The sequence below is a fragment of the Octopus bimaculoides genome, chromosome 3, assembly GCF_046866305.1.
Source record: "Octopus bimaculoides isolate indiv1 chromosome 3, ASM4686630v1, whole genome shotgun sequence".
Taxonomy (NCBI): Eukaryota; Metazoa; Mollusca; class Cephalopoda; order Octopoda; family Octopodidae; genus Octopus; species Octopus bimaculoides.
The window spans coordinates 162472823-162485037 of record NC_142930.1 but is presented as its reverse complement, the minus strand read 5'-3'; the positions used below and the strand labels follow the sequence as shown (position 1 = coordinate 162485037).

Sequence of the window (12215 nt, the reverse complement as noted above, 5' to 3'; positions counted from 1 at the left end):
GTCACTTAGCAACACACTACCACCATCTTCCCTCTGACATGCCCTCCTCTCTCTCTACCACTACTACAACAGCCACTGCTCCTTCCAAGTAGTGTACTTCATCCACACAAGCCCATTCAACACAAACGTCCCTCCCTCTCGTCATTCCGTCTGTGTGTCTCCCTCTCTCCATCGGCTCTACTCTACATACAATCTTTCTTCCTTAGAGTTTCAACCCTCCATAATTCCCTTCCTGTTCACTTTTTTACCTGCAGATGTCGACTTACAGATGTTTAAACTGAACATAAACTGTATTAAATTTATCAGTCTCGTAAGTCCTATGGAGGTCACGGAGACGGGTTCGTTCCCTCTAAAGTAAACGCAGTCGTTCAAATATTAACGATAGGAAGGAAACTTTATCCGCCTTCTCACAAAGTCACTGAAAGTTACGTCCCTTGAATAGTATCGCACGATAATGGCTGGCTTATAGTTTTAAGTTAGGATCGTTAATTTATTAAAAATTTATTTTGTTTTTGCTGGCATGGGTTAGATGGGAGTTACTGTGATGTGTCCTGGGGGCGGGGGGTTGAAATGCTGCAGTATGTAGTTGGTAATTCCAGCATCTTAAAGCAGCAGTGTTCAACATTTTTTTATGTGTAAAAGCATTTTTTTTAAATGACTTACTCAGTTGCAACTGGCACCATTTAATTAGAAAACAAGTTTATATTTGGATTTTATACTCTTTTACTTGTTTCAGTCATTTGACTGCGGCCATGCTGGAGCACCGCCTTTAGTCGAGCATTTGTTCATTAGTATGAACATTTTACACAACATTTATTTCCTCTTGAAATAATAAAAAAATTAAACTAATAAGGAACATGTTTAACTATTTATTTACTTATGCAAAAAACGTCTTCTGATAATTTCAAAAACAGTTCCTAAAGCACTTGAAAGTTAATGACAAATGCTGATGGGCTAAAGTCGCCATTTTCTTCATATTTGGAAACTGTATGAAAGAAGGAAAGAGAGACTACGTCTTTAACTCAAAAATCCTTAAAACCGGTTTTGCTTTAAACAATTTTTGGCAGAATCGTTAGCACTCTGGGTAAAATGCTTAGCAATGTTTTGTCCATCTGCATGTTCTGAGCTCAAATTTCACTGAGGTCAACTTGGCCTTTAATCCTTTCATGGTCGATGAAATAAGTACCAGTGGAGTACTGGGGTCGATGTAATCAACTTATCCCCTCCCCTGAAATTTCAGGCCTTGTGCCTCGAGAAGAAAGGATTATTATTATTAAATAGCACCATTTGAGTGTGATCATTACCAGTGTCGCCTTACTGGCACTTGTGCCGGTGGCACATGAAAAAACATTCGAGCGAGGTCATTGCCAGTGCCGCTGGACTGGTTTCTGTGCAGGTGGCATGTAAAAAACACCATTTTGAGTGTGGCCGTTGCCAGTACTGCCTGACTGGCCTTCATGCCGGTGGCACGTAAAAGCACCCACAACACTCTCGGAGTACTTTGCCATTGTACTTCTGTTGTGTGAGTATGAGGCCAGGTTGTTTAGCTTCAGTACTTCCAGAGTGAAGCTTTGAAAAGTTTGTCACAAAAAGTACAGCTCTCATGCAGTTGATTATTTTTATAACAATATTCAGGGCATCTCCAAATGTATGTATTTTACTACCCAAAGCTCCTTCATGGCTTACATAATGGAACCCCATAACATTTGGAAAGAATAAATCTTTTGATATTTACCAGCCATTGCTGGTACCCCTTCAGTGGTGATGGCAGATAGCTTGTGCCAATGTGTATCTATTAACATTGCATAAGGTTGAAATACATTTATAAACATCCTCATTTGTTGTTTTCCTTTACAGAGACAATATTTCTAGCAGATCTTTTACACTGTGTCTGTGTTGATTCAATGGAATCGTAGTATAAACCGGTCACAAGTTGAAAGTAAATTTGTTTGTTTGATAACAGTTTTAGTATTAAAAGGCTCTTCTGCTTCCAATTTACCAATCCTTAGTGTCAATCAGCTTTAGTGTTAAAAAACTACTACCACCACCACCACCATTGCTATCACCACCACTTAACTAGTCTTTAACCTCAATCATTTAGTATCAAAGGATTAAAGAGGGCATAGAACTGGCAGAATCGTTAGTCTGCTTAGCAGCATTTCGTCTGTCTTCATGTTCCAAGTTCAAATTCTGTCAAGGTCAGCATTGTCTTTCATCCTTTCGGTGTCAATAAAATGAGTACCAGTTATGCACTGGGGGTCGATGTAATCAACTTACTCCCACCCACTGAAATTATTGGCCTTGTATCAAAATTTAAAATCGGTGTTAAAGGATTAAAAGGCTGTATCATTACTACACAGATAACTTCTCAATTGCTTTTTTTCTTTTTATCATATTTTGTTCGGTATTCTCATTTATCTTTCTTAATCTTTCTCATTTAGGCATCGGAGAATGGAAGCGGTCAGATTGAGGAAAGAAAACCAAATTTACAGTGCTGACGAAAAACGAGCTTTGGCAAAATTCAACCACGAAGAACGAACAAAGCGTGAGACGAAGATTTTGTCACAGTTTCGAGAAATGGTGCACAAGAAGATTCAAGAAAAGCAATAAACCAGAAATGTCAATATGTATAATTTATAACACCAATAAAATTCTCATTGCTATCATTATCATTATTATTATTATTATTATTATCATTATTATTATTATTATTATTATCATTATTATTATTATTGAGTAAGAATGCAGTGCATGCCGTCAAAGTGATTCTGAAGTAGAAATATACAAAGCCCAATACACTCTTCATGACTACCCGATTGATAAGGGTACACCAGACACAGCCATATGTGCACAACATGGTGACTACATATCAAGATAAACAGCACAGAACTTTGCAGGTGGGGGCCTAGTTACAATTTTCTTCAGGTTGAGTAGCCTATCCTGCTGAAAAGGTCCCTGAATAAGGGTTATTTAAGGATGATGAACAAACAACAATGTTTCCAGAGCTGAATTATTCAAGCTACAGAGAATTCCTCTCAACACATGGCTATGATGCTATCCCACTACTTCTGCTCATGATCAGAGATGCACATATCATCAGCCACTAAGGGACATGCTCAACTGGTTACGGTCAAACAACTGACAAGCAAATCTGTGGTACTGAGCAGAATATTTGCTGAAGCCCATCTTTTATACCAAGACAAAACTATGTACATGATAACACTTCCAATCAGTTAAGATCAGAAGCAATGAGAGCCACTGCCTGATACTGCATCAGGGAATTTATTAGAGTTGACTTTGCCTTTCATCCTTTCAGGTTTGATTAGTTAAAAAGTCTTAGTAAGTAGGAAGGCAGACAATCCACAAATCCCTTCAGGTAGATGGCCCTACTTGATCTGTAGAAAAGGCATAAGTAGAAACTTCATAAGATGTACCCAGTGTAAGCTATGGACACAAAAGGTGCAGCAATATCAAAGGATGGCTAACTGGGAAGATAGTTTTTGTGTGTGGCACAGGGGCAATAAACACTGAATACGTGCAGGAAACAGCGGTCACATGTCAGGGGGAAAAACTGAAAGTAGTTGATAGCTTCCATTACCGAGTCAGTAGCGGGGGTAGATGCTCTGAGAGCATAGCTACTAAAATAAGGATAGCTTGGGTAAAGTTCAGAGAGCTCCTACCCCTGCTAGTAACAAAGGGTCTCTTGCTCAGAGTGAAAGGTAGACTGTATGATGCATGTGCACGAACAGCCATGCTACACAGCATTGAAACATGGGCTGTGACTGCTGAAGACATGCATAGGCTTGAAAGAAATGAAGCTAGTGTGCTCTGCTGGATGTGCAATGTCAGTGTGCATACACGACAGAGTATAAGTGTCAGAGAAAATTTGGACACAAGCATCAGATGTGTTCAAGAGAGAACTGTGCTGGTACAGTCATGTGTTGTGTATGGATGAGGACAGCTGTGTGAAAAAGTGTGACAGCCTAACAGTGGAGGGAACTTGTGGAAGAGGTAGGCCCAGGAAGACCTGGGGTGAGGTGGGGAAGCACTGCAGATATACTTCAAGCACCATTTTTGCCAAGAGCTTTGATGAATTATTTGATCAATCCGAGTTTGATGTGCAATGGGGAGAAAATGATCTTATCTCCCTCAACTAAAGGTTCTTCCAATGTATAGGCAGCTCTACATGGAGCCATATTTGTTCGAGGTGGCCAGTCGTTCTTAACATAGTGGTTTATTCGATCTCTACTGTCCCACATGCAAAGAAAGCATGGGTATTTGGTATAACCAAATTGCTGTCCCATGAGAAAATTCACCATCATTAAGTCAACACAGATGACCCATTTATGGTCATGATACAGTATCTTCTCTAAAACCAACTTAATTTCTTCATATTTTCCCTTCAGGGTTGTTGAGTGGCCCCGAGTGGGACAAAGCCATACACATTTCTGCTGTGCAACAATGCACATTTCTGCTGTGCAACAATACACATTTCCACTGTGCAACAACACACATTTAAAACTTCGCTTAGAGCTGTCTATGGAAAGATGCTGTTCCTCTGGTTTGTATTTCTCAATACCAAGTTTATTGAGAAGCCCACTGACATCTCTGCAGTAAACCAGCTCTTTCTCTTTTGTGAAGAAAGAAAGGAACTCTTCATGCTCCAATCACCACTGGTATCACTTTTACCCTCTTGCATTCCAAACAGTCTTGCCATTTCCACTTTCAGTTCGGAGTCCTTGGTGATTTTTCCAACCTCTTTACTCACAGCATTCATGTCATTTGCTATGGCTGCATCATTGATCTCACAGTATTTGTCTCTCTCATTCAATATGACAATATCCGGCTGACGATGTTCAATTACACATCATCATCATCATCATCATCATTATTATTATTATTCAGTAGTTTTATTTTTATAATGTGCTTTCACTTCACTACCGAGCGCAGCTCTGTGCGCCTTGGGTATGTGCTGTGGTTTGCTGTGGTGCTCTTATGTTTACTGTATTGAAAGTGTTTTGCGTAGGATGTGTGCAGTACCCAGTAGTGCAATTTTCTGTATGTTATATATGTTTGTAAGTCCTGGTGTTTTTGTTATGTATTTGTCTGAATATTTTTTTATTATACCTAAGGCACCTACTATGATAGGAATTGTTTCTGTTTTTAGATTCCACATTCGAGTTACCTCTATTTCCAGGTCTTTGTATTTTGAAAGTTTTTCCATTTCTTTTAGAGAAACGTTGTCATCTGCTGGTATTGATACATCAATAATAATAATTATTATTATTATTATCATTATTATTATTATCATTATTATTATCATTATTACTACTGCTAAGGTGGCCACTGGCAGAATCATTAGCATGCTGGGCAAAATGCTATGTGACATTTCTTCTGTCTTTACGTTTTGAGTTCAGATTCCACTGAGGTTGACTCTACCTTTCATCTTTTCTGGGTTGATGAATTAAGTACCAGTGAAACACTGGGGGCAATGTAATTGACTAGTCCCTTTCCCCCCAAATTTCAGAATTTGTGCCTATGTAGAAAGGATTATTATTACTAGTAGTAGAAGTAGTATGGCTGCTGAATGGTTTAGAAGTTTGCCTCAATCAGTAGGTCCTGGGTTCATTCCAGGTGTGTGGTATCTTGGGTAATCGTCTTTTACCAAAGGCTCATGTGTTGACCCAAGGGAGGTCCCTGAAACTGGGTAGACAGAAATTGTACAAATGGGTCGTACCAATAATTCAAAGGTCCACTTTGTGACACAGTATCTTTTACTGAATTTTCTTGAGAATTATGTTAAAGGATGCAGATGTCTGTCAGTGGAGTATTCAGCCACTTCTGTGGGTAATTCAATGTGCAAAATAGCTCTGTTGATTGAACAACTCGACAGGTCATTGTCGAAAACTGATGGAGAACCATTTCACTACTACTACTACTACCTCTACTACTGCTACTGCTACTGCTCCTCCTCCTCCTACTACTACTACTGCTGTTGCTACTACTACTACTACTACTACTACTACTACTACTACTACTACTAAAGTGCATGTGACTGGAGTGATTGTTGCAGCAACAACAGCAGGGTTCATTAAGCATATTGTGTGTGTTAGCATTAAGCAAATGGAATAAGGGTCTCTGTGTGTGTAACGAGTAGATTCAAACAGGTGTCGATACGACACCACAGCCGCCCCCGACCCCCACGCACCGCACCTTACCTACCACGTCCCCACTCCACCTCACTCCACCCCCACTCTGCCCCGTTCATCCCACTACACAACGTCACTTCCTCCACCCACCCATCTTTCCCTTCCTCCACTCTCTCGGACTCCTCGTCTCTGTTTATTCACACCTAAATCCCTTAAGTAACAAATACAAACTAAAAAAAAAAAACTGAATGCAAATTACACACACGCGCGCACACACACACATACTCTTTTACTCTTTTACTTGTTTCAATCATTTGACTGCGGTCATGCTGGAGCACCACCTTTAGTTGAATACATGTATACGTGTATACATACATACATACACACGCACACACACACACACACACACACACACACACACACACACACACACACATATATATATATATATATATATATAGTTGTATGTTTGCATATATACGTATATATATTATACATACTATATATTATTATATTATATTATATATACACATACACACACATATACATATATGCATATATATATATATATATATATATATATACACACACACACACACACACACACACACACACACATATATATATATATATATATATATATATATATATATATATATATATATATATATATATATATAAAATTGATATATAAATTTAGGGTACCCTACCTTTTTACCCGCTCCCATTTATTGCACTTGGTATAACACTAGTGTAACAATAATTGGGTACCCTCCCAGCAGTATATTGGATAGATACTATCCCTTAGTAGGTTGAATCCTCAACCCCTAACTCTCCCCCCCCCCCACACACACATATATATATATATATATATATATATATATATATCAAAATAAGCAACAAAGATATCCAAAAGTTAATGCAGTACGATCGTTTCATGCGACTCCATTTATTTAGGCAATGTGAACATTACATCAAATGTGAAATGCAGAGCAATCCTCAGCTGCACAAAGATATAGAAATTTACTGAAATTACATTTCAACAGAAGATACATATTTTTATAACTACAATTAAACTCTCCAAGCAGAAAGGAAGAATACAAAAAAAAAAAAAACATTTTGACTTAGCCAGACCATACAGGCTATTTATAATAATATGACAACAAAAGAGTGAATGAGACCTCGATATTATGTAAAATAGAGGAATTTATCTATAAATATAATATGTAACAATTATTTGGTTGTCATAATAAAACTCAGAGTTTCGGATGCCGGGGCTGAAATCTGCTCTGGCATCTCATCAGTTATTAAGACAAAACGCTATCTTTAAATATTTTATCAATATCTATTAGGGGAAGAAATGTTATTTTGTGTAGTTTAATGGATTTTATTCGTAATTGTGTGTTATTTTGACGGAAAAAATAGCGCTGTGACCTAAGTTATGGTGTTTAGAATATTAATTCCGATTCTTTCATTCAAGAAATTTGGAATTGTGTAAATGCATGAATTTTCAACATACACACACACACACACAGAGAAAAATCTGCTTTTTATAGATAAGATACATAACACGTGGTGCATAATATTACACAATATACATTGAGAAAACACAGCACACACTATAACTACACAACAGTAATATTATTACATAACGCTTATACTTCATGTTGCACAACAGCATAAAATGTACACTCTACATAGTCCATAGCACTGCATTATATATACACAGTACATTAAGGCGGCGAGCTGGAAGAATCGTTAGCACGCCGGGCGAAATGCTTAGCGGTATTTCGTCTGCTGCAACGTTCTGAGTTCAAATTCCGCCGAGGTCGACTTTGCCTTTCATCCTTTCGGGGTCGATTAAATAAGTACCAGTTACACACTGGGGTCGATGTAATCGACTTAATCCCTTTGTCTGTCCTTGTTTGTCCCTTCTATGTTTAGCCCCTTGTGGGCAATAAAGAATTGTATATATATACACAGTACAGAACATTGTAATTGATATTAGAGCGCATCTATCCACACACAATTACATAGTATATATATTACTCATTACCCGACGTTTATATATACACATTCAAAGTACACAGCATTATAATAGTCACTGAGTACAGCTCTACATACATTATTACATCGCACATACATTAAACGTCACACAATAGTATATAGTATAAACGTATATTAAAGCAAACAAATAATATTACATAGTGTATATATCATACAACATCTTTAATTCTGCTCCTGTCAACTTTTCTCAGAAGAAGGGCTTCTTTCCGAAATGTTAGGTTTCCCACTCTACGGCAATTCTAATGTCCTCTTTCTGTCGATTTTTCGAAATGATACAAGTTTTGCTGACTCAAATCTTCATCAATCTCATCGATTCTGTTTTATCTGATATATTATTCATCATATAGCAGTACGTTGTATACCCATTACACTGTCCACTGCAGCACACACCATTACAAAGTATATAACTATATGCATCAGTCCACAATAAAGAACAGTATAAATTTGTACATTCTCCGCTGAAGTTAAACATATTTCAAAGACCTGTTGTATAAAAAAAGTAGTTCGGTTTGATTTCATGCTGTACTTTGTTTCAGATAGGTCTCTCTTAAGAGATTGGTAGAAATCAGCAAGGCGGCGAGCTGGCAGAGTGGTTAGCACGCCGGGCGAAATGCTTAGCGGTATTTCGTCTGTCCTTATGTTCTGAGTTCAAATTTCGCCGCGGTCTACTTTGCCTTTCATCCTTTCGGGGTCGATAAATTAAGTACCAGTTACGCACTGGGATCGATGTAATCGACTTAATCCCTTTGTCTGTCCTTGTTTTCCCCCCTCTATGTTTAGCCCCTTGTGGGCAATAAAGAAATAAGAAACTGCATAAAGAGAGCGTTGTAGAATGCATAAACGTCATATTCTTACCAGGGAACATGAAATAGGCCGGCAAAGTCCACGACCAGTTAATGGATATGAGAGAGGCAAAAGAACTCAGTGGATGGTTCATGATACTATCCAGATCGAATAGGGTCAACAAAAGAATGTAGTATTGAATTACAAGTTTACTCTGATGTCCAGGGTGTTGCTTGCTCTTAATGGATCAATTCTTCAATGTACGATCAAATCGAAGCTCATATAATTTCTAGACAAGCTGAACCCCTATCCCAGACAAAATAATGAAATACATCAAGAAATGCCCAAGAACTAGCTCCTAAGGAATATCTTGGGGAAGCAGAAACATTTTCAGCTCGTGCAGAGAGTTCAAAAAATAGCTTGGTAGATTTAATAGCTAAGAAAACTGGAACAACCAACACATTCACAGATTTTGGCTAATAACAAACACATGGTATTGACAATAAATTTCAACGAGGTTGTTCCTGTGTTTGATTGACATTTGCGGAACTAACTTGTTGAAGTAGAAAACAAAAGAGACACAACAGCATGGTAAATTTCTCCCATTCAGTTCCAGAAACACGAAGCACACAAAGGGATGCTCCAATCTCACTCAAAGACGAAAGCTAATCTAACAGAACACTTTGCAGGAGCGGAAGTCGGGAATCTTTTATCTTTTATCTTTTATTCTTTTATTCTTTTATTTGTTTCAGTCATTTGACTGCGGCCATGCTGGAGCACCGCCTTTAGTCGAGCAAATCGACCCTAGGACCTATTCTTTGCATAGACCTTTGTGAGTAAGTGAATGCGAAAATGATGCAGTCTGTAATACTGATAATGACTCTTAGAACAATAATGATCGCAAAAAGAGTACTTTTGAAAGATAAAGGACTATTACATCCTAAGGCTGCTTTCTTTGTGTTATAAACTCATATCCACAACTTCAAGGGGTTCGCAACATGTATTGTGTAATGAAACTATGTCATAAATATTGCTTTCAAATTTTGGTACAAGGTTAGCAAGTTTGGAGGACCCCAAGTACTCGACTGGTACTTATTTTATCGACCTCAAAAAGCTTATTTTATCGACTTCGAAACGCTTGTTTTATCGACCTTGAAAAGATGAAAGGTAAAGTCGACATCGGCTGAAGTTTCAACTTAGAACATAAAGACGAGCGAAATATCAAGGCAATGGTTTTCAATTACTTTTGTTTATAATGTTCTTTAACCTTGAGCAATTATTTTCTTCTATTCTAAATATAGAATCTATTTAATGAAGTTTTAGATTGACTAGAAGCCAAGATGGTGCAAAATATGTATTTTATGGTGACTTTTAAAGAATCTCCAAATGACGGCCACGCAAGTATCTCGAATTTTCCATTTGCTGATGATTCTAAAAATGTATACAATTTTGCTAATCTACCGAAGTTTTGAAAGAAATTTTGTAGTGTGAACAAACGTAAAGACACGGTCTCAAATACACAGGTATATTTTATTTTTCTGGAAGTCCGTTGGTTACGACGACGAGGGTTCCAGTTGATCCGATCAACGGAACAGCCTGCTCGTAAAATTAAAGTGCAAGTGGTTGAGATCTCCACAGACACGTGTACTCTTAATGTAGTTTTCTGGGTGATTCAGTTTCCTATTTCTTTATTGCCCACAAGGGGCTAAACATAGAAGGGACAAACAAGGACAGACAAAGGGGTTAAGTCGATTACATCGACCCAGTGCGTAACTGGTACTTAATTTATTGATCGCGAAAGGATGAAAGGCAAAGTCGACCTCGGCGGAATTTGAACTCAGAGCGTAACGGAAGACGAAATACCGCTAATCATTTCGCCCGGCGTGCTAACGTTTCTGCCAGCTCCTCGCGCCAGGGTGATTCAGTTTCCATCTACCAAGTTCCCTCACAAGGCTTTTGGTTGGGCCAGGGCTACAGCAGAAGATACCCAAGGTGCCGCGTATGTGGCCGCAAAGTAAACTTCTTAACTATGCTACACACACACACACACACGAACATGCATGTGTGCGTACACACATATAAAGTCTGTCTGTCTATCCGTCCTATCTATCTATCTATCTATCTATCTATCTATCTATCTATCTATCTGTCTGTCTGTCTGTCTGTCTGTCTGTCTGTCTATCTATCTATCTATCTATCTATCTATCTATCTATCTATCTATCTATCTACCTTTATATCTAATTACGTTTTTCCTTTAGCTACGTATTGTATCAAACATTGGTTCTTCTACATAAACTTATCTAACACGGATTTTATATCCGTTTTCTCGATAATGTTATTGTCGATATAATTGTTGTTCCTTTGTTGTAGCTGTTGTTGTTGTCATCATTATTGTTACTGTTAGAATTGTTGTAGTTGCTGTTGCTGTTGTTTTCGTCGTTATTGTTTGTTACTATTGCTTTTCTTGTCTTTGTTATTGTAACTCTCATCAGATTGATTTCGGTCGCTGAATAGGAAGTATTATCGTCGTCGTGTTATTGTGAGTTAATATTTTAATTTCGTTACAGTTGTACTTGCGGTTGTTGTTCTTGTCGTTACTGAGGCTGTGGTTGTCGTTTTTGAGCTTAGGTTTGCTTTAGTTGTTGTTGTTGGTTTTGTTATGCTGTGGTTGTGCTTGATATCATCTTTTTGTCGCGTAACTAATGGCTATTGATTTCGGATGTGGAAGATTAGATTCGATCTGGTAAACAACTAAAAATAAATAAAGAGAGACCTAGGATGGAGGGATGGATGGAGGGATGGAACAAGAGAGGTAAGGGACCACATTTAATAAGTAAACAAAAGAAGACCTTGTAAGAGATGGGTCCTTTATGAATGTTTTCTTGTACGGAAATAAAGGGCTAAAGAAATCGTTTCTTTTTTGTTTGTTACTTTTGTTTTTGCCGCAATAATTCTCAGCAGATATCTGTGTTTATTATGTGTTGTATTGTGTGTGTGTGTGTCTTAGCGTGTGTGTTTGTGTGCATGGTGATATATATACATACGTACATACATATATATATATATATATATATATATATATATATATATATATATATATATATATATATATATATATATATTATACCATATATTTATATGTATATATATGCGTGTGTGTACGCGTATGTATATATATATATATATATATATATATATATATATATATATATATA

General features: G+C 37.5%; 1 protein-coding gene across 5 annotated transcripts in view; it reads left to right on the top strand.

The window, feature by feature from the left end:
* Positions 1-2669, top strand: part of LOC106884000 (uncharacterized) — a 29082-nt gene extending 26413 nt beyond the window's left edge. For all 5 annotated transcript variants that reach the window (XM_089349924.1, XM_089349927.1, XM_089349923.1 and 2 more), the window contains exon 10: positions 2442-2669. In XM_089349924.1, the coding sequence (XP_089206050.1) occupies positions 2442-2610 (169 nt within the window). In that variant the 3' untranslated portion in view covers positions 2611-2669. The remainder of the gene's footprint in view (positions 1-2441) is intronic.
* The last annotated feature ends 9546 nt before the right edge of the window (positions 2670-12215 follow it).